At 42.8% G+C, this 19,294-nt stretch overlaps 1 protein-coding gene and 1 long non-coding RNA gene across 2 annotated transcripts in view; both read right to left on the minus strand.

The window, feature by feature from the left end:
- Nucleotides 1-19,294, minus strand: part of LOC309565207 — a 1,884,446-nt gene that overhangs the window by 230,925 nt on the left and 1,634,227 nt on the right. The gene's annotated exons all lie outside the window — the stretch shown is intronic.
- The window catches only part of TPCN2 (two pore segment channel 2), a gene marked incomplete at its 5' end in the record, with an annotated part of 79,341 nt that overhangs the window by 59,395 nt on the left and 652 nt on the right, over nucleotides 1-19,294 (minus strand). Inside the window, 3 exons of the mRNA XM_082269963.1 lie at nucleotides 1,441-1,618; nucleotides 5,356-5,432; nucleotides 6,842-6,903. Coding sequence (XP_082126089.1) covers nucleotides 1,441-1,618; nucleotides 5,356-5,432; nucleotides 6,842-6,903 — 317 coding nt within the window. The remainder of the gene's footprint in view (nucleotides 1-1,440; nucleotides 1,619-5,355; nucleotides 5,433-6,841; nucleotides 6,904-19,294) is intronic.

Consider the following 19,294-nt stretch of genomic DNA (forward strand, 5'->3'; position numbering starts at 1 on the left):
GAACTGGTGCCCAAAACTGAACTGCATATTCCAGATGAGGGTTACTAATGATTTGTACAGGGGCAAAATGTATACCTTTTACCGTTTCAAAAAAACAATACATACACACACTAGAAGGCCAGACATTTGTAGGCACCCCTTCAAGTTTGCTTTCAATGATGTTAATGCTCCAGCACACAGGCATTTTAGACAACTGTGAGGTTCCAGTGGCAGTTTGGGGAAGATTCTTTTCTGTTCCAGCATGACTGTGGCCCTATGTACAAACCCAACTCCATAAAGACATGGTTGATGGGTTTCGTGTGGAAAACACGAGTGCATTGAGCCCTGACCTCAACCCTTCTGAACACCTTGGGGAAAGAATTGGAACACCGATTGTGAGCAAGGTCTTCTCCTCCACCATCAGCAACTGAGCTCTTTTGGCTCAACAGGCATAAATTCCCCAAATACACTCCAGAATTTTGTGAAAAGCCTTCCCAGAAAAGAAGAACCTGGTATTATCACAAAGGTAACTCCATATTCATTTAGTGGCCCAGGCTGCAGCAGCTGAGCTCAAGCACTGAAACTTGAGAATGTGAGAGCACGCTGCACATGCACATAGTTTGACCTAGTGATCGACCGATATCGATTTTTTGGGTGAGAGATAGCGATCTGCCAGCAGATCTGCTAATGTGGAATTGCTGATATCTTTAATTTGTACATATGTGAGTGGCATTTCAATAACATTTGTAAATGGAATTATGCTATGTGACATCATTTTACCCTTACATGAGCAATATTTGGAATATCAGCCAGCTCCGGGGCCAATACAGATATATCGGCAAAAGTCAATATCGGCACAGTTGATTCCTAGTTTGACCATCACAAAAAGCCTGCCTGGACATATGGCGTCCAGCTTGTCCTGCAAACAGCATTGGGGGGGGGGGGGGGGGGTCCATCTCTGTGGAAAGCGACCCCCCCCCCCAATGACTGCATATGTAACGAAAGCCAGGAGCAAATAAAGGCAGCTGGTATGTACCGTAATGGCAGGGCTCAAAATTTCAAGTCATGAGCTACTAGCCAGGACTTAAGAGTTACTCGCCACTTGTTGCCCCACCCAAACCCTACCCTGCTCCGCCCCTAAAACACGCCCTCGTAAAATATCACATAAAATTACACTGTTAAATGTTTTATTCAGAATTACGTTACAAAAAATATTAACAACAACAACTTACGCGCCATCCTCATCATTCCACTCGCAAAATGCAAGCAGGCAAATGGAATTTTTGAGGGCGGGTTTATGGGATCAGGAATTGTACAGGGGAACTTTTGTACAAAGTTACTAAAAGGTAAACTTTTACGTTAGACTTTCAGTATGATGACAGCTTCACTTTAATAACCCAGTTTTGGTGTCAAGTTCTCAACGTATGTATACATTCTAAGTCAGCCAGTAATAGTTATTACCTTTACAGAAAAGTCAGCAATAAATACAAGAAAAGTCACAAATTCCATGCTTTCCGTCAGTCCGCAGGGTGGTTCCCAGGCTGCTTTGCGGTAACGCACGTCTGAGGTTACAGTTAGAGACGAGGGCTTCTCAATGAAGGCAAGAGCCAAATTCACAAATATGGTCACATTTAAGATCCTAAAAGAGTAAGCAGAAATGTCAAAATCTAAACTTTAACCTAAATGCTAAATTTTACCTTTAAAGCAGAAATGTTTTACTCATTGGAGGGGTAAGATAAAGCCAAAAATTACCCCAACTAACCCTCCCCCCCCCATTCCAATATGTTAAAAACTCCTCCAGAAACTTTGCTTCTTGCATTTCAAACTCAAGTTCAAGGACGGGCAGAAAGGCACGCAAACCTTCAACCAAGGGTTCCACTACAGTCATTTAAAAGCCACTTAATGCAAACATCAAATTTATTACCATATAAAATAAGAGTTAAAAGCCAAAAGTTATCTCTGGTTTTTAATCGATATAGCCGGTAAATGAAAATATTTTTAGCATTGCAGCCCCTCGTGTTACCTTCTCTGCCACCAGACATTTTTTTTTTTTTAAATCAAAAATATCGCAAGCAGCGTATTTTGATTGGTTTGCACAAAAGATATCCAGTCTACAAACTAGGGGAAAGATTTATGTCTTTATATATATATCAATAGATATATATCAATCTCCCTCCCGCATGCCGTTTGCTGGACGCCATATGTCAAGGCAGGCTTTTTTTTTTTTTTTTTTACTAGTAATGGTGGCGATCAGCGATTTTTAGCGGGACTGCGACATTGCGGCGGACAGATCGGACCCCTGACTGACATTTTTGACACTTTTGGGGGTACCAGTGATATTACTACAGTAATCAGTGCTAAAAATATGCACTGTTACTGTAATAAATGACACTGGCAGGGAAGGGGTTAACAGTGTGGGTGATCAATGGGTTAAATGTAAGCCTAGGGAGTGTTTCCAACTGTGGGGGGGGGCGTGGCTTGTGAAATGACCATAGAGACATGTGATCCTATATAGAAGGATCACAGGCGCTCTGATCATTCCAGGGAGAAGAACGGTCAGCTGTGTTTACAACAGTAGATCGTTCTTCTCTCTCAGCAGAGAGCGAAGGCGGGTGTCAGACGGCAATCGCAGCTGCCAGTCCCGTGCATCGGCTTCCCCGCTGCCTAGCGAGGGTGGGAGCGGGCTGCCGGCGGTGTGATCTCGCCCCTCCAGCACCACCCGCACAATCAGCGTAGGGCTACATTGTTTCGCGCAGCCAAGCCAGCCTGCCACAGTAAAACTGCGGCGGGCAATCAATAAGTGGTTAAGAAGTTAAAAATGCTCCCCACACCCCCAATTGGCAGTTTTGAAGGGTTTGATGATCATTAAGGCGCTTAAAACCGCTCCACAAATGCCTGTCCCATTACAGGAAATAAACTAATCTTAAACGCCCTGCAACCGTGCCGCAACTTCCTGCCAGAGCGTTTGCGAATCGTTACCATAGACTTGAATAAAAGGCGTTGAAAGGCTTTAAAACGCCTCCTGACTCGACATGAAGCTTTAATTTTAAAGCGAAGCAACACTTCAGGTTTTGATAGTGTGAACAGCACTGTGTGCTGTCTATTGTATCTTGTGCATAGGCGTTTGAGGAGCGCTTTTAACGCCTCTCACATGCCTGCTTTTAATGCCAGTGTGAACTAAGCCTTATAGAAGTTGAAGTCTGTGTGACGCAGGCCTTACTCCTGCAAAAACTTGTTTGTTCTAGTTTTGGATAAAGCGGGAATTAGTATTGATCTTGATTTGTGACCCTGCAGGAGAGATTCTTAATCCAAGTGTTGTCAGAGGAACAGAAAGTGATTGGAATCTCCTGTGATTTGTCCATATGGCGGATGGTTCCCCTCCTAACTTCCTGTGTGGTGATGGGAGAAGGAAGTGAAATTTCCTTGGCAAAACGTTAAAAGAAACTCAACAGATGTCCTAACACTTACTTTAAAAAAATGTAGTTTTAACCACTTAAGCCCCGGAAGATTTTACCCCCTTCCTGACCAGGGCCTATTTTGCGATTCGGCACTGCGTGACTTTAACAGACAGTTGCGCGGTCGTGCGACGCTGTACCTAAACGATCACCTGTGCGATTTTTTGATCATGCGCTATAAACAAAAAAAAAAAAAGAACAATAATTTTGCAAAAATAACAATATTTTTCACATTTTTTTATTTGAAATTCCCAAAAAAAAAAAATGTAAAAATCAAAACTTTTTAACATTTTAGGCCAATTTGTTTTCTGCTACATATGTTTGGTAGAAAAAATTTAGCAAAAAGCGTATTTTGATTGGTTTGCGCAAAAGTTATTGCGTTTACTAACTAAGGGAAAGATTTTTGTCATTTTTGTTTTTTTTAACGCGTAATGGCGGCGATCTGCGATTTTTTTTGCGGGACTGTGACATTGCGGTGGACAGACCGGACCCTTGACTGACATTTTTGGGGGTACCAGTGACATTACTACAGTAATCAATGCTATACATATGCACTGTTACTGTAAAATGACACTGGCAGTGAAGGGGTTAACTTTTTTTTAGAGGGAGGGGTTATGTGTGTCCCTAGGGGCGTGATTCTAACTGTGATTGGCTGTGGCTTGAGGTGTAAGAACAGAGATCAACGGTCCTACATAGCAGAACCGTATGATCACCATTTTTACACAGGGGAGAATGACAGCCTGCCTTTCTTCCGGTGTAACGGATGATTGCGGGTCCGCCGGCACACATGGGGGGGGGGGGCGTGACTGAGCGGGAGCTCCGCAGAGCCTCACAGGCTAGTGACGTACCGATACGTCACTTTGCCTGTGAAGCGCTGACCGCCGCAGTATATGTACTTGCGGCGGTGGGCAAGTGGTTAGGATACACTTAGGCCAGTTCACACTATAGAAACGCAGTCTGGATGCGTTCCGGATGCTTTTCTGCATGCACATTTTTGATGCATTCCCCCCTCTTTTTTCTTAACCTTATATAAAGGCTATGCGTGTTCCAGTGCATTTTTATTACGTTTTACAGCGCAGTCCAGTGCAGGAAAAATGCTGGTGTGAACTATGCCATTGGAAACCATATAAGCTACTTTTCATGCATTGTTGATGCAGAAAAAAAAAAAAAAAAAAGCACTGGACTGCATGTGGTGTGAACTGGCCATTAAAGTGATTGTAAAGTCTCGTTTTTTTTTTTTTTAAATACCAAACATATTATACTTACCTCCTCTGTGCAGTTGGTTTTGCACCGAGTGCCCCAGATCCTCCTCTTCTCAGGTCCCCCTTTGGTGGCGCTCCTGGCTCCTCCCTCCAGTTAAGTGCCCCCACAGCAAGCAGCTTGCTATGGGGACACCCTAGACAAGTTACAGCTCCCTGTGTCTATTCAGACACAGAGGCGTGACTTGCCCCGCCCCCTCTCCTGATTTGTTGACTGACTTTGATTGACAGAAGTGGAAGCCAATCACTCCATGCTGCTGTCTCAGCCAATGAGGAGGGGAGTCCAGGGCAGCTGGGAAACTCCTGCAACATCGCTGGATAGAGATAGGCTCAGGTAAGTATTAGAGTCTCAGCCAATGAGAAGGGGAGTCCAGGGCAGCGGAGACACCCCTGCAACATCGCTGGATAAAGATGGGGCTCAGGTAAGTATTGGGGGGGGGGCTGCTGAACACAGAAGTTTTTTTTTTTTTTATCCTTATGCATATAATGCAATAGGATAAAAAATCTTCTGCCTTTACAATCCCTTTAAAACCCATCTCATTTATTCCAGAGCCAGAACATACAGCTCAGAGGAGGCCCAGTGAATAATGGGGATGGAGACACATTGGGACGGTAAGTACATTTATATGCTGCAATAAAATGAAAAACAAGCGCTTACTTACCACTGGCACAGATCGGAATAATACCATCGATATAACTGCAGAGAATACAGATCAACACGATGGTCTATGGAGCGATACTGCGAGCAGAAAGAACACATCCAGGTCACAAAATAATTACTAACAAAGCATTCCCATTCCAGCCATAGAAAAGAAGTCACTCATCTACACATTCTTATAATGAAGGAATCTCTATTCTACATTTGGTTCTTTCAACTTCATCTTATTACTAAAACCCTAGACTCAGCTTAATTAAAAAGCCTATCTAAGTAAATGTCCTTGAAAGTTTCCAGGACGTGACGCTTTGTGGTCAAACTGACCATTAAAGCAAGTCTATTTGAAGTAACTAATGATGCCTCATCTTAACCCTTAGAACAAGTCTGATGCAATGCCAATTATAACTATGCCTTATTTTAATTAGCTCATATGCAAGTACGCGACTTGAAGCGCGTAATGGTAAACTGCTATTCTTGTATCAATTCTATGTATAATCTCCTGGAAAGGGACTTCCCCTTTACTTTCTCTATAAAACGTTCTTCACTGTCTGAATAAAGCCGAGCATTCTGTGACATTGTATCTGCCGTCTGTGTGTCATTAACAGTCGGTTCACACTGATCCGACTCTAAGTCGCCCCGACTTTGGGCGACTAACGAAGTCGCCCGTGCAGCGCGACTTCGGCGCGGCTTGCAACAACTTCACATAATGGAAGTCAATGCAAGTCGCTCCGACTTTGCAAAAAAAAAGTGCAGGAAGCTTTTTCTAAGTCGGAGTGACTTAAGTCGCTCTGATTAGAATGGTTCCATTGCACAGCATGGACCGCTACTTGTCAGGCGACCAAGTCGCCTGACAAGTTGGATCAATGTGAACCGGCACTAAGTGCTCCCAGATATCTGAAGAACTTTGATGCCTTGGGCCATACGAATTTGAATTATTGCCAACATATAAAATCGCTCAATACGGTCATAGTTCTCATCAGTTTATAATGTTTAGGGTTGGTTCCCAACATAAGACAACCAGCAATTAGACCCCTGATATCTCCCGTGCCCTTTACTAAAGCTAATAAAGTGCAGATCACACAGCGTGGGTCTCAAGTGCACAGGTAAGCTCAGGAAACATTTCTGGGGGGGGGGTTGGTTGCTGCACTAACAAGGACCCGTGGAAGCGATCCGGGAGCTGTGCAGCCACCAGATCGCTTCCACCTGACAGATTAAAGTTGGCTGTCAGGTTTACACTTTACAGCAGCCAGGAGCTACAGGGTTAAATAACGTCTGAATGGCTTAGTTCATTTTTCTGATAATATTTCATATCATAAACTATATTGAAAATGTAACATAAAACAAGGTTACCCCCCCATAACTTAAAACCGCACCCCCCACAGGGTGCTTCTACCTGCAGCCTTCCGTCTGTTTGATTTTGGCACACGTAGACCTAAGACAGGAACTGTAATCTGTGTAACATATAAGAACATATTTCCTAATCATATCCTTACCTGGATTGCGTCTTCAATAAATACAACAGCTTGTTTTAAATAAAGACGATCACACACAGCGCCTACGAGAAAAAAAAAAAAAAAAAGGTGAAGCCAGCTATAGATGTTTTTTTCCTGCAACCACAGAAAATTGCTCGATTGCCCCATCACAACACTAAAGGCCGTACACACAATAAGGAAATCGGAAGTAAAGTTTTGTCTGATTTACGATCTGCTGATCTCCAGATCTAGTATGGTGCCATCGACAGCCAATTACGAAGTTTTGCACGACAAAAACTGGATGTGCAGCCTATAAAACCTTTATTGTGCGTGACCATAATGTCCGATTTTTGTTTAATTAGTACAGCAGGGCTTGACAAATTTGCTTAGAAGCTCGGAGTCAGCTAAAAAAGTTAGGAGCCAGCTTTTTTTTTTTTTTTTATTTCCGCTGTCCAGCGCCAAGAACTGGATGTCCAGAGCACCAGGCAATAAAAATTGCTAAGGCCTTGTGCCAAGCGATAAAAAGAAAAAAAGTGGCACTGATGAGGCTGTGCTGGGCGGCATTGATGAGGCTGTGCTAGTTAGGCGGCACTGATAAGCTGCACTGACAGGTGGCACTAATGAGCAGGGACGGGACAAGGGGTGGGCAGGAGGGAAAGCTGCCCTGGGTTGATATTTGAGGTTGGGGATGCCACAAGGAGATTGGGAGGGGGGGGGCATTTGGGGGTGTGGGGAGGGTACCAAGAGTGAGGATTTAGGGGGATTGGTGTTGGGTGGCAGGGGGGAGAAGATTTGTGCTAGGTAGAGGGGTTTGGTGGGAATTTGTGCTGGGAGAGGGTAATTTGAAGTGAGGAGGAGAGGATGTGTACTAGGAAAGGAAATTTAAGGGGGAGAGGATTTGTGCTAGCAGGGGTGAATTGTTTTTTTTGGGAGGGGGTGCATTTGAGTTTGGGGGGGGGGGGGGGGCAAAGATTTGTGCCAAGATGAGGGAATTCAGCAGGGGGGCCGATTTGTACTGGGAGGAGGGGCAATGGTATTGTTAGGGTAGGGTAAGCATGCAGGGTAATGCTCAGTGTTTTGGTTGGAGGGATTTTAGCTGACACATAATGCTCATACATGGGGGGGGGGGCTGCAGCTTGGCATGTTCGCCCTGGGCTCTAGATGATCTTGTCCCGGCACTGCTAATGAGCACTGATAAGCTGCACTGACAGGTGGCACTAATAGACACACTCCCAATCAAGCCCAGCTGTCAACCTGGGAAGATGATGTCGGAGGTGGACAGGCAGTCAGAGCAAGCAGCGCTCATCCACCAGAGGGCGCCGGTTTGCACATGGGAGCGTGTATCCCACTCCAGCAGGAGCCAGCCTGACGCTGGTCCGCGCACCTGGGGGTGGGCCACATGGGAGGATACCGACCACTGCTGCGGTGTAACCTAGGCACCAGGACATTATTTCCAGTGGCCATTGGGACCTGGCGCCTGGGTTTTGTCGAGCCCTGTAGTACAGTTTTAGTCTGAAAAAAAAAAAAAAAAATCGTAAGAACAAGACTAGGCATGCTCAGAAACAAAAGAACACATACAAAACAATCCAACACATGACATCACTTCTGAAGTTGAATTCTGTCATACGAGAAATTTCGGATGAAAGTAACCTCTTCACTTTCCATATCGGTGCCGGAGAAGCAATTACAGGAAGGATGCCCTGTGTCTGTGTCTCTCCCTGCAGCAGCTGAAAGCTGGAAGGAGGGAGAGAAACTAGCTTTCAGCTGCTGCAGAGAGCCACACAGGACTTTAATCGCCCCCTCCACCCGACAGCACCGATTCCCCCTGCTGTTGGCGCCCCCGTGTGTGCCCGGCCCCCCTACAGGAGGACTGGAGGTCGCCCCCCCATCAGCGGTCCTGATCACACCATACAAACATCAGTTTCTATGCGATTATGTCAATTATGTGCCCTTTTCCCACCAATGTGGAGGTCATGTACGTTTTTTTCCCATGCAGAAATAAATCAGCACATGATACCAGTGATGTGATGTGAACAGGACATAGAGAACAATGGGTTTATTGAGCCCTTGCAGAACGCGTACAGAAAAACTGACGTCTCCATGGTGTGACCACCGTGGCCTTAGGCTCCATTCACACCAATGCGTTTTTTTTTTTTTTCTTAATGCTTTTTGCAGAAACGCAGGACATTTTTATTTATTTTATTTTAACATGAGTTCCCTTGGAACACGTTCACATCAATAAATATTTGTGCCTCTACATTTTTGGAAAGGGTCAGGGACTTTTTTTAAATGCAAAACTGTGCTTTTTTTTTTGTTCAATAGACCTTAATAGAGAAGCTGCAGAAAATCATATAGTGCATTTTACCGCATTTTTGCCATGATTTGCCTTTTTTATCTGCCCTACAACAAATTTCCTGAAAAAAATAAAAAATAAAAAAAATAAATCAAAAAAAACCCAAAAAACACAATTCGTGGTAAAAAAAAACACCCGCAAAAAAACACAGCAGAAACGCTCAAAAGCAACAAGTATAGACGTGAATTGAGCCTTAAAGATGCAGCAACTTCAAAGTAGTTCATGCACGATTTTGGTCCGACTTTCATACAACTTGAGGGCCCATAGACTTTAATGTTAATCCTCAGAAGTTGCATGAAAGTCATACAATGCAACTTGTGTGCAACAGTTGTCCATCATTGCTGGTCAAAGCCAAAGTCGTATCCAAGTTGCACCCATCCAAAGTTGACTCGTACAAGTGTGAATGGAGCAGGGCTGAGACAAGGGGTGGGCAGGAGGGACGGCTGCCCTGGGCGCAATGGTTTATTGCAGGGATGGGGCACCCTGACCCTAAAAGAAGGAGGGGGAGCACAGTTTGGCATCTTTGCCCTGGGTGCTGGATGACTGTCCTGGCAATAGAATGGAGCCTTCGTAGAAATTCTCCATATCTCCCCACACCCCTGTAATCTTTGGGTGTGGTGGGCGTTAATACAAACAAGAAGCTGTCATAAGCTCTCGCCCAACTATGCCCACCCTTTCCACCCAGCTCCTCCAATAATAGAAGCCGTACTACAACTTCTCTAAAAAGGTATAGAATCTATGAATGGAGGATTGATTGGTAGGTCAGCCCCCTCCATTCATAGATCACGTTTCAATCATAGAAGCTGTAGTACAGCCTGATTGGAGGAGCTGGGTGGAAAGGATGGGCATAGTCAGGTACTCTTGGAGTCTGCGACAGCCCATTAAATCGTCTGCGTTCAGAAAGCCGCACTCATATGGCTGTTTCTGTGCACCCGCTATGCCCCAATCTGATATCAATGGGAGTGCCTACCTGGGGATGTGCAGAACATCTGTGCACCCCTGCAGGGGAAATACGGCCCTAGCATGGGGGACTCTTTAGGGAGAGCTGCACGATTCTGAATAGAATGAGAATCACTATTGATTTTGCTAAGAATAAAGATCACGATTCTCAGGGTAACATCATCTTTCACATTATATAAGAAAATTGGGCTAACTTTACGGTTTCGTTTTTAGTTTTTTAAATTGGGTATGAAAGGCCGCTGTGTAAGTACAGTGCGACATAAAATATTGCAAGGACCGCCATTTTATTCTCTAGGGTCTCTGCTAAAAAAAAAAATATTATATATATATATATATATATATGCATGTGATCAGCACAGGGGTCAGTATTGTCCAGACAGAGGGTCAGGGGTCCTGCAGCCTCATAGGACAGTCAGAGGAGAATGAAAACTCCTCCTACAAGCTTTAACTAGAAACTGATAGAAGTCACAAGACTGCTATATACTACTAATGAGAAAAGGTGTTTAGCAGTTTATAGTTGCTATATATATATATATATATATATATATATATATATATATATATATATATATATATATATATATATATATATATATATATATATATACACATACACACACATATACATTTATTTACACACACACATATATATATATATATATATATATATATATATACACACACACATACATACACTTTTTTTTTTTAACACACACACACACACACACATATATATATATATATATACATACATATATACACACACACACAGACATTTATTTACACACACATATATATATATATATATATATATATATATATATATATATATATATATATATATATATATATATATATATATATATATATATATATATATATATATATATATATATACACACATACATACACTTTTTTTTTTTTAACACACACCTATATATATATATATATATATACACACACACATATATATATATATATATATATATATACACATACATACATACATACATACATATACACACACTTTTTTTTTTAACACATATTATATTATATATATATACACAGACACACGCATACATTTTTTTTTTTTGTTCTGGACATTTTATAGATGGGCAACTCCTATCCTCATATTGATTAGTGGTTCCAAATTAATAATAATTACTGCAGGAGGGAACAGACACAAAAGATACGCTCAGCATTTTTCCAAATCACTGTTCTGTTTTGTTTGACGTAATTGAAGGTTTTTATACACATGGTTACATAGGTATCACATTAAGACTCGATTCACACTGCTGCGACTTGTCAGGCAACTTGTCAGCCTGACAAGTCGCAGTCCCTCGCGGTCCATTGACTGCTACAGGACCCGTTCTAATAGGAGCAACACAAGTCGCTCCGACTTAGAAAAAGGGTCCTGTACTACTTTGGGGCGACCTCGGAGCGACTTGCATAGACTTCCATTATATGAAGTCCGTGCAAGTCGTGCCGAAGTCGCGGTGCACGGGACTTCAGAAGTCGCCCCTGAAGTAGTACAGAGTCACGTCGCCATAGTGTGAACCGACTCCAATATTACAATTGTACTTTTATGGTAACAAGGGACGTAACATAGGCAGGCTAATTCCAATCAGGACTCAAAAGAATGCAACATGTAATGAAAACATTATTAGTGTCGTGTGCAATACATACAATATACAGAATGTATGAATTTCCTTTACACACACACACACACACTTGTAAGCAACGAAACTGTGTCAGAAAAAGGCTTAGTGCAGGTTCACACATATGCAATGTCAGACACCGCATGCGATTCGTCCTGCACGGCTGTGAAAATCACATGCGATGTCTGTGCGATGCAAATTCAGCCATACAGAGTGAGCTGGGAGGGAACAGAAAACGGCTCTGCACTGTATGAATAGTGGAAATGCCGGATTAAGTTTGTGAAGTGGGCGTTGCCATACAGATTGTTTGGATGAATTTGCATTGCGTTTGGACCCTTTTTTTGATCTACACCAGAATTGGATCACATGGGCGTTCACACCTATGCAATCCAATTTCTGTCTGAACTGAGAGGTCGCACTGCGATATCCAAACTAATCTGGGGGTGTTGTTAACTCTATATTGACACCCCCAGCGATTCGCATATGGCAGTGTGAACTGCCTGCGAGTCCGGGGAGATGCGAGAACCCGCATCTCACCAATGTGAACCGCCATTTAGTCTTTAAGTGCTTAAACTGCCTTTCTAAACAGACTGACGTTCTCTTTGATATAAAAGAACCAAATGATACAATGTTTATAGTTAAGCAATGCCGGAGGCTCTTTTTTTATTTGACAGCTGAGAGTGAGCAGAAAACGGCTCTGCGCTGTAGGAATCGTGGAAATGCCGGATTAAGATTGTGAGGGGGGGGGGGCGTTGAATCGAGATTGCGATTTTTTAACGATTAATTGTGCAGCTCTACTCTTAGTATACAAGGCTTTTCACACTGTATCCACATCTAATATAAAAGATTTGACTTGACGCTTTAATATGTAGAGAAGAGATGTCTGTGCCCCAGGATAGAGTCACTCTCTGATGGGTGAAACATTGGCAGTGCCGTCCCTCAATGAGTCCCCCTCCTCCGCCTACATAATAATTATTCTCATTTGATGACAGCATGTGGAAATAATGATTCAGCATTTGTGTATAATTATAATCAGCCAGCAGACATGTCACAAACACTGTCATATGATAAAGGAAGGGTGTGGATCCATCTGTCCTAAAACTGCATGAACTACGCTATTGTATATATGTCTGACTTCATATAAAGTCCCATGACACACGCTTCCCTCTTCATACGCTATTGTATATGTGTCAGGTGCCATAGAGGACGATACTGTTAGCCAAGCGATCGGTATTTTTGGGAAATGCTTGAGGCTGCCACATAGGAATAAATGGGGCTACAGAACAAACATGCCGTACAGAGCGGTCACTTCTGCAGGAAAGGATGAGTGGTTACTGGATGGTGGGGGGGTGAAGTGGAGTATAAAGCTGGCTATACATTTATTTATTTATTTCAGGTACTTATATAGTGCTGTCAATTTACGCAGCGCTTTACATATACATTGTACATTCACATCAGTCCCTGCCCTCCAGGAGCTTACAATCTAAGGTCCCTAACTCACATTGTATACATGCATAGTAGGGCCAATTTTATACAGGATCCAATTAACCTACCAGCATGTCTTTGGAGTGTGGGAGGAAACCGGAGTACCCGGAGGAAACCCACGCAGGCACAGGGAAAACATGCAAACTCCAGGCAGGTAGTGTCGTGATTGGGATTTGAACCACCGACCCTCTTGCTGCTAGGTGAAAGTGCTAACCACTACACCACTGGATTGAAATTGTCCCTGCTGAACCAGCCGAGATTTGATTCCTGTATGGGAAGTCTGATTGTACCAAATTCAATCCATCGATCAAATTGGGTACAACCAGCTCGTCAGATTGTTTACATTTGATTACTGCTGGCGGCTAAAGACTCTAGCAGTAATCATTGTGGTCTACTAGCTAGGAAGGCTCCCCGCACCCCCTGCTGGCAGAATACAATAGAACAGCAGGAGGCGTTCCCTCATTAACACTGACTGCGTTGATAGGGGAATCAAATTATTTTCTAGAAAATTGAATCGCCTATGGGCTGCTTAAAGTGTTACTAAACGCACAGCAGTAAAATCAGTCTGTATATGCAGTAAAGCATGCTTGTTATACTCACTGTGGACTCTAAGAGGTTAATGTTAATCCTCAGCATTGTGCAAAAAGGCTGTTTGATCCTGTCTTCTCTGATCCTCCCCTTCTTCCACTGTCCCCACTTCATCTCCTGATAGAACAGAACCTTAGGGGCAGACATGCTCAGTTTGGTGTATATTGATAAGAGAGTTTTGTTTTTTCTTGGGAAGGTGCATGTGATCAGCACAGGGGACAGTCAGCACTGTCCAGACAGAGGGTCGGGGGTCCTGCAGCCTCATAGGACAGTCAGAGGAGAATGAAAACTCCTCCTACAAGCTTCAACCAGACAAGTCACAAGACTGCTATATACTGCTAGGAAACAGTATTTAGCAGTTTATATTTACTAAAATAATTGCATTTCCATGTTCTGTGTACTGTTGGAGACCAGATATAGTGACTGCAAGCTCCTGGGTTCAGGAACACTAAGACCAGATGGAAAGCACTTAGCTAGGGGGGGCAACAACAAAATAAATAAAAATAAAATGAATTAAAAAGTACAATACATAGCCAGCAAAAATCCTTGTCTTACTAAAGGAACTTCAGCCACAGCAACCAAATTATTCTCTTTAGTTTAGCAATCTTTCAGAAAATAAATTCCGGTAGGCATGGGCAATAAAATTTCTGTATGAATATATATATTTTTTTTTTTAATCCCCGACCCCCTATGTGTAAAGCCTCTACAAAATCAAAATATAATAATACTACACACATATACATACATACACACACACTAATATATATATATATATATATATATATATATAATGTTTTTATATATACAGTATCTCACAAAAGTGAGTACACCCCTCACATTTTTGTAAATATTTTATTATATCTTTTCATATGACATCACTGAAGAAATGACACTTTCCTACAATGTAAAGTAGTGAGTGTACAGCTTGTATAAGTGCCAGTTTACACTGAAGCGGCACAACTTCGGGGGGCGACCTGTGAAGTTGCATGCACCGCTGTGCACCGTGACTTGCACGGACTTCATATAATGAATGTCTATGCAAGTCGCTCCAAAGTAGTACAGGACCCTTTTTCTAAGTCGGAGCGACTTGTGTCTCTCCTATTAGAACGGCTCCTGTAGCGGTCAATGGAGCGTGACTTGTCAGGCTGACAAGTCGCAGCAGTGTGAACCGGCTCTAACAGTGTAAATTTGCTGTCCCCTCAAAATAACTCAAACACACAGCCATTAATGTCTAATCCACTGGCAACAAAAGTGAGTACACCCCTAAGTGAAAATGTCCAAATTGGGCCCAAGGTCTCAATATTTTGTGTGGCCACCATTATTTTCCAGCACTGCCTTAATCCTCTTGGACATGGAGTTCACCAGAGCTTCACAGGTTGTCACTGGAGTCCTCTTCCACTCCTCCATGATGACATCACAGAGCTGGTGGATGTTAGAGACCTTGCGCTCCTCCACCTTCCGTTTGAGGATGCCCCACAGATGCTCAATAGGGTTTAGGTCTGGAGACATGCTTGGCCAGTCCATCACCTTTACCCTCAGCTTCTTTAGCAAGGCAGTGGTCATCTTGGAGGTGTGTTTGGGGTTGTTATCATGTTGGAATACTGCCCTGCAGCCCAGTCTCTGAAGGGAGGGGATCATGCCCTGCTTCAGTATGTCACAGTACATGTTGGCATTCATGGTTCCCTCAATGAATTGTAGCTCTCCAGTGCCGGCAGGACTCATGCAGCCCCAGACCATGACACTCCCACCACCATGCTTGACTGTAGGCAAGACACACTTGTCTTTGTACTCCTCACCTGGTTGCCGCCACACACGCTTGACACCATCTGAACCAAATACGTTTATCTTGGTCTCATCAGACCACAGGAGATGGTTCATAGTCTGCTTGTCTTCAGCAAACTGTTAGCGGGATTTCTTGTGCATCATCTTTAGAAGAGGCTTCCTTCTGGGATGACAGCCATGCAGACCAATTTGATGCAGTGTGCGGCGTATGGTCTGAGCACTGACAGGCTGACCCCCTCCCCCCACCCCTTCAACCTCTGCAGAAATGCTGGCAGCACTCATACGTCTATTTTCCAAAGACAACCTCTGGATATGACGCTGAGCATGGGCACTCAACTTCTTTGGTCAACCATGGAGAGGCCTGTACTGAGTGGAACCTCTCCGGTTAAATCAATGTATGGTCTTGGCCAGGGCCGTCTTTAATATTGATTGGGCCCTGGGCAAATCCGTTCTTGGGACATACATAAAAATAGCAGGTAGACTCAAAATCAGTTTACTGCAGCAGATCATGCAGTGATTACAGTTGGTTGCCAGAGGTTACAGTCTATCTTTACTGCTCACAGACTGGTTGCTAGAGGTTACAATACATAATTTCTGCTTGCCAATTGGTTGCTAAAGGTTACTGCACATTATTGCTTCTCACTAATTGGTTGCCAGAGATTACAGCAGATCACTACTGTCCACTGATTATTGATTGCTACAGCTAATTGCACAATATTACCACTGTCTGAGCAGTGGAGCAATCCCAAATAATTGCGCAAGTAAAGCGGCACATTAATACACTTACTACAGGAGAGGGTCTTGGCCACCGTGCTGCAGCTCAGTTTCAGGGTCTTGGCAATCTTCTTATAGCCTAGGCCAGTGCTGGTGACCCTTGGCACCCCAGATGTTTTGGAACTACATTTCCCATGATGCCCAACTACACTGCAGAGTGCATGAGGATCATGAGAAATGTAGTTCCAAAACATCTGGAGTGCCAAGGTTCACCATCGCTGGCCTAGGCCATCTTTATGTAGAGCAACAATTCTTTTTTTCACACCAGAGAGTTCTTTGCCATGAGGAGCCATGTTGAACTTCCAGTGACCAGTATGAGAGAGTGAGAGCGATAACGCCAAATTTACCACACCTGACACATTGTAACACTAATGAGTCACATGACACCGGGGAGGGAAAATGGCTAATTGGGCCCAATTTGGACATTTTCACTTAGGGGTGTACTCACTTTTGTTGCCAGCGGTTTAGACATTAATGGCTGTGTGTTGAGTTATTTTGAGGGGACAGCAAATTTACACTGTTATACAAGCTGTACACTCACTACTTTACATTGTAGCAAAGTGTCATTCCTTCAGCCCCCGTTCACATAAGGGCGATGCTACTTCGCACTGCGACCTCCGAGGTCGCGGTGCGAGCAGCGCGCTGTGAGCTCGGAGCGGCCGCCACGGACTTAACATTGAAGTCTATGGCGGTCGCCTCCTGGTCGCCCCAAAGAAGCTCCGGACCCTTTTTCTAAGTCGGAGCGACTTGTGTCGCTCCTATTAGAACGGGTCCGCAGCTTCCCTATGGGAGGCGACCTACGGCGACCTGTGAGGTGACCAGGTCGCCTCAGTGTGAACGGGGGCTCAGTGTTATCACATGAAAAGTTAGAATAAAATATTTACAAAAATGTGAGGGGTGTACTTACTTTTGTGGGATACTGTGTATGCATACACGCCATATACATACATACATACATATATACACACATGCCAATCAGCCATAACTTTATGGCCACCCACCTAATATTGAATAGGTCCTTTTGCAGCCAAACCAGCCCTGGCCTGATGCAGAATGGACTCCACTGGACCTCTGAAGGTATGCTGTGGTATCAGGTACTGAACCATCAGTTCTTTTAAGCCCTGTAAGTTGTGAAGTGTGGCCTCCATGGATTGGATTTGCCTTTCCAGCACATCCTACAGATGCTCAGCATGAGATCTGGAGAATCTGGAGGCCAAATCAACACCTCAAACCATTGAGGATTTTATCAGACCAGGTCACCTTCTTCTATTGCTGTGTGGTCTGGTTCTAATACGCACGCTGCTTCTGGTTGTGGACACGGGTCAGCATGGGCACCCTGCCTACATACCCCCATACACAACAAAACTGTTATGCTTGTTTTTTCTGCTTTCAACACACCAACTTCAGTGACAACATGTTCACCTAAAAAACACCACTCACTTTCAGATGTCATTGTAACAAGATAAGCAATGGTATTCACTTTATCGGTCAGTGGTCATAATGTTGTGGCTGATCAGTGTCCTAGGTACAGATCACAGTGTATACATATACACTATATTACCAAAAGTATTGGGACGCCTGCATTTACACACACATGAACTTTAATGGCATCGCAGTCTTAAGCCCCATACACACGATAGGAAAATCTGATGGGAAATTTCACCCGACGACCGGTCTGCTGATTTTCGGATTGTTAGTATGGCGCTTTCCACAGCCGACTCCGACTGTTTGGCCGAAAAAATCCTGATGTGCAGGCTATAAAAAAAATTTTATCGTCCGTCAACACAACGTCCGATTTTCGCCTCATTAGTACAGATTTCAATGGAAAAAAATCTTAAGAGCAAGACTGGGCATGCTCAGGGAGAAAGAACACATACAAAACAATCCAACACATGACATCACTTCTGAAGTAGAATTCTGTCCTACGGGAAAATTTGTATGAAAATAACCTCTTCACTTTCCACATCAGACTAGCATGCCACAAAAAACAGACAACAGATCGTTCGATAATCCGATCGTGTGTACGGGGCTTTAGTCCGTAGGGTTCCCCTATGCAGCTATAACAGCTTCAACTCTTCTGGGAGTGTTTGACTATTCTTCCAGAAGAGCATTTGTGAGGTCCGGCCCTGATGTAGATGATTGGCGTCCCAATACTTCTGGTAAAATAAATTCATATATAAATGTGTGTGTGAGTGTGTGCTGCCCATACACATGCATAGACTGCATTTCATTTTTACATAGGCAATATTATATTGTATAGCCCATTTATTATTATAGATAAATCCCATTATGGGAGTATAATATATATAGATCCTATTATAATGCATAATATTATATATAGGTGACATTATGGAGTATTATATATAGATCCAACTATGGAGCATATTATTATATATAGATGACATTATACAGTATATTATTCTATAGAGGACATTAGTGTATAATATTACATATAGATGACATTATAGAGAATATTATATATAGGTGACATTATAGAGTATAATATTATATATAGAGGACATTATAGTAGTATAATATTATATATAGATGACTATATTATAGAGTATAATATTATATATAGGGGACATTATAGAGTATAATATTATATATAGGGGAATTATAGAGTATAATATTATATATAGGGGAATTATAGAGTATAATATTATATATAGAGGACATTATAGAATATAATATTATATATAGGGGACATTATAGAGTATAATATTATATATAGGGGAATTATAGAGTATACTATTATATATAGAGGACATTATAGAGTATAATATTATATATAGAGGACATTATAGAGAATATTATATATAGGGGACATTATAGAGTATAATATTATATATAGGGGAATTATAGAGTATACTA

This window comes from Pelophylax lessonae (assembly GCF_965119305.1).
Source record: "Pelophylax lessonae genome assembly, chromosome: 10".
In the NCBI taxonomy this organism is placed as follows: Eukaryota; Metazoa; Chordata; class Amphibia; order Anura; family Ranidae; genus Pelophylax; species Pelophylax lessonae.